The following is a 4,734-nucleotide window of genomic DNA, read 5'->3' on the forward strand; positions in this document are numbered from 1 at the left end:
TAACGTCTTTAAGAATATATATAATTAAATTGAATTCTGAACTCTTTAACAATTGACATACAATCATCCAGCTGGACCCAAGACATTCATTAACATACAATAAGAACTTGTGAGGATAATAGTTATTTAATCAAATAACAATTGACATACAATCATCCAACCAATTATCTATATTTTAGTTATTTAATCACTTATGTGCTTACTTTGGTAGGATTTTGATTATAGAGTATGAAGGATGGTCACCAGTGTGGACTAATTGACTTATTCAAAAAAACACACGTAAGAGAGATGATAATTAGGTGAATGAGGTCTCCCATGTTGCGCATGTAAACCATTGTCTTATTTCTTATAATATGTGTTCATTTATGACATCTTATACATGTTCATTTATGACATTTTATACACATATATTTCTTTTTATATACTGTTACGATTATAGAGTCGAATGGTAAAGTTAGAAGGATTGCCAACTTCAGAAGGGAGTCAACCACCAATATCAGAGGAAGAAATATGTGAGATTGTGTCGGGAAGATAGCCAGGGGGTCCAAAATCAAAGCCAAGGAGTCATATATACTAATTAGAATAGATCTCATCCATGCAACAAAAAGAATATGAACAATCGATTAAGATAAAAATTTAAAGAAGCAACCTGACATGAAAAAGGCAAAGATTTAAGAAGAGAGAGAAGCAAGGAAAATGCAACAAAGAAAGAGCTTATGGCAACAAAGACAGAGGTAGTCAGTTTGGAAGAATTAATCAAACAATTTATAGCATCACAAGAAGGAACTTCAAAATAACTATGAACTATCATTTTCTTCATATGAAGTTTTTTTAGCATTTGTTGCTATTCTGTAGTTATGCTAACAACTATAATACATTAACATTTTAAGGACTGCTTGCATATACCATGGTTTGAATTTGTTGCTATCCTACAGTTATGGTAGCAATTGAGATGTTTTTTAGAGAGATGTTCTCATTTACTATGCAAGTTTAGATGTATTTTCTATATTTGTCTAAAATGTAGAATGAAATTTAAATGTAGATTTATTTTCTTTGATGTGGGATGAAATATAGGTTGAGACTTATGTTCAATATTCATATCTGTAGGTTTACTAGTTGACTTACTTAGCTTTGTTTTGTAAGTTATCATTGTTTTGGTTGTAGAGAAAAGTTCATGATTCTAAGTTTAGATTTTTAGTTTAGATGTATGTTATATTTTTGTCTAAAATTTAGCATGAAATGTGAGTCTAGATGTTGTTTTTCTAGATGTGGGATAAATCAGAGGTTCGTGACTTATGTTCTATATACATATTTGTAGGTTTACTGGTTGATAATTTAGTTTTGTTTTGTAAGTTGTTATTGTTTTGGTTGTACAGAAAAGTTCATAATTCTAAGTTTGAATTTTCAAAAAATTAATGTATGTAAAGTTTTTGTATATATATGTGTGTTAAGTGCAAAGTATACTAATTTATTGAATATGTTTCTCTTTTTTTTTTTTTGTTTCTCAGGTCCGACTTTCAATGGAAAGATCACTTCATGGTAAGCAAATTAGAAGTCGGTCTTAAGTTTATGTAATGTTTGTTATTTTGGACGAATTTACTGTTTTGGTTATGTTAATTTTGTAAGGAACAATCTTTTGTATTTTAAGAACTTCATTTAGGTGACTTATATGTGAAACAAAATTGTAACTTTTTTGGGAACATCAAATGAATTTTAGTATTTGCTATCTTTTGAATTGTGTTTAGGTACAAACCAAAAGGATATTAATGAAAAACAATACAAATATAAAATATATTTTTCTTAAAAAAAAAAAAGGCTTATGCCCATGCCACTACTTTAAGGAGTTGGAATTTCATGGATATACCAACGAGAACTATAATTGTTCGCGTAGTAGACCTACACTATCAACAATAAACATTGTCAGCAATATGCGAATATGCCAACCATATTCTTACACCGTTGCCATAATAAATGCCCACGATATATTTTTTGTCGTCGGTGAATATACCTTTCGCCAACAGTTAATCTCTAGCGTTGACAACGTTTCATTTGTTCACTTCCATTGGTAGTTCCAACATCGACAAAGGCTCTTCCTACGGCTACATTTCGACGGCATAAGAAAAGCCGACACATTTTTCAAGATATGCTACAAATTTTGTGATCAGCAAAAGGTCAAATTCTTGTTGTGGGGAGTGTTTCTCTTGTTGTTATTATGACGGTTATGTGTGATCATTCTTTTGATTCATGTATCAGTATATTAGTATTACTATGTACAACATGTTGAGTATTTATGATGATGTCTGTACTATACGTCATAACTTCTGTAATCATGAGTTATATCACAGAGCAATATATGATCTCTCTTATCATGGGTCAAGGACCCTCTAGATGCAAATTTTCTATATCATCAAATTTCGATTACCAATATCTGATATTCTGATTATTATTTTAACTATTTGTTTCCTTAGTTGTTCCCTCAATTATTAACTTGAGTACTAACTTAAGGCATATATCAAGTTAATTGAGTCTTCATTTTTTCATTCTTAATCGCCATATATAAAAAGATATTTCCAGATTGAGACATGTGTTAATTTTAGCTTTCTTTCGTGTCCAATGTGTCTGTCAATTCTATTAATTTCTCTAGTAAGTGAATGCTTGAGTTTGGACGTTAGCAAACTATGGAAAACAATTGATAATAACAATTTAGCATCGAGATCACATCAAATCTTGCTTTTAGAAAAGGGTGTAGATCTTCCAAGACACAGCAAGAATCAGTATTTGGTACTTACACATGTAATAGTATAATGGTGCCCCTTACAACTATCGGAACATTTAGAAATTAATATATAAAATATTTTGTGTAGTAGTACAATATATATTCCAAATTGGTGATGTCAGATATTAGAATATCAACTAAGATGAGAACACACATGAAAGAAAGAGACTAAACAAGAGATTTTTTTTTTTTTTAATTAAGAAGATGAATCAATAAGAAACTTTTCCAAGAGTTGGAGAAAAGAAAGAGCTGGCTTAGTTGCCACTTCTTCCATGTGAACTTCATCTTCATCATCTCTTTCAGTCCCATAAACAACCTTGACATCTACTAGGGTTTCTTTCTCTTTCATGGAAGAAAGCTTAAATGTTGTCTTAAAAGAAGAAAATCCTCTTTTTAAGAGAATTCCTTCCATCACTTCTAGCCCAAATTCATGTTTTGTCTCATCAAGTTCTACAATCCTTTCCTTCTGGATTTTCACAATCTTCACACCTGCATATCATTTTTTTGGGAGATTTTTATGATTTATTTGAGAATATATTATAAAGATTAAATTTATCCTAATCGATCCCGTAAATAGGTAGGGAAAGGAGCTTAATTTTTTTATATTCATTGTATGGGTAGACAGTCGTGAACTGATATGTTTGAGCGCTCTATGTGTTTATAATATATTGTAAAAATGTTATATCTATTGTAATACTTGGTGTTTTTCTTTTGGTTTTGTATTACATCGCTTGTTACATAAAAGCTTGGGTCAATAGATGATTTAGTATGGCATCAAAGGGTGGTTTTTTATTTTATTATTATTTTTTTTTTTGGAAAAGGAGTTGATGGGTTGTTAAAGGAAGTCATGAGCAGAAACTTCTATAATTTCCACGTGTTGAGTGTTCTCCACAGGTTCAAGTCTACACTTGAATATGAATGTTTGTTTCTCTAAATAAAATTTGCCCAACTCATTTGGATCAATTAGTAGTTTAACATTTTAGAATGATTAGGGGGTTGAATCGAAAACATTATAGTTGATTTTTAGTTTTTGAAACAAACTTAAAGCCTATAATAAGTACTTCAACATATTGGTTTATGTAAGGATTCTGTTCACCATATGGGTTTAACCCATCAAATTATGGTAGGGTCAAATGATTTCCAATGAAAATAAACAAAGCAAAACAAAAAATAAAAAAATAAAAAATAAAAAATAAACTGACCACGGCCAAGATGGAAGAGGAAGACAGAGCCAAGGCCACCATTTCCATGAATGAGCTCAATTTTTTCAACGGTGTTAGGCATGAGCTTTGGAATGATAAATCTCAAGTCTTTAACCAAAGCTTTCCAAAGGGTTTCAATTCCAACCCTAACTTTTGCTTGAGCTTTAGCCTCCTTAACCATGCCCTTCTCTTTTTTCTTGCTTACACTTAGAATAACAAAAACAGTGAGTTCTCTCTCTCTCTCTCTCTCTCTCTTTGTGTGTGTGTGTGTGTCTATAAAGAAGAGATATTACATTTTTGGGACAAGAGATCAGAACGTGTTAGATGAGAAATGAACACACAAACCAACTTGGCTTCATTTAATTTTATTCACACATGTTACTTGTTTTTTTCTGTTGCTTTAATCACAGTGTTCGAGGATTTTAGAGATGTGGAATCTTGTGAGTATTTGAGCATTATGCATGCATTATGGGAAGTGAGTTTAGTTCGCTCTTATCCCTTGTTTGAAGATAATCTTGTCTTTGATTGACGCTTGAAAAAATTGAGGTTTATAAAGTTATTTATCATTATGATTATTATTATTATTATTGTTATTATTTATTGTTATTATTTTGATGATTTGGGCCATCTGTTTTTTCTTTGTAATAAAGAATGGGAGGTCCATGAAGTATTAAGCGTTGGGACACTCGACTTAAATGATACATATAAAATTGAAAAAACTACAAATATTAATAATTAGTGGTGCTAAAACTTAGT

The 4,734-nt window shown here is 30.8% G+C and overlaps 1 protein-coding gene across 1 annotated transcript; it reads right to left on the reverse strand.

Moving 5' to 3' along the window:
- Positions 1–2,899: 2,899 nt before the first annotated feature.
- On the reverse strand, positions 2,900–4,216 carry LOC103493352 (phytohormone-binding protein-like). Its single transcript, XM_008454058.2, has 2 exons — positions 3,979–4,216; positions 2,900–3,265 (listed from the first exon to the last, which is right to left on the reverse strand). Exons 1-2 carry the CDS (start codon positions 4,157–4,159, stop codon positions 2,973–2,975), a joined length of 474 nt encoding a protein of 157 aa, XP_008452280.1. The 5' UTR covers positions 4,160–4,216; the 3' UTR covers positions 2,900–2,972.
- Between the last annotated feature and the right edge of the window lie 518 nt (positions 4,217–4,734).

This window comes from Cucumis melo, chromosome 6, assembly GCF_025177605.1.
Source record: "Cucumis melo cultivar AY chromosome 6, USDA_Cmelo_AY_1.0, whole genome shotgun sequence".
NCBI lineage: Eukaryota > Viridiplantae > Streptophyta > Magnoliopsida > Cucurbitales > Cucurbitaceae > Cucumis > Cucumis melo.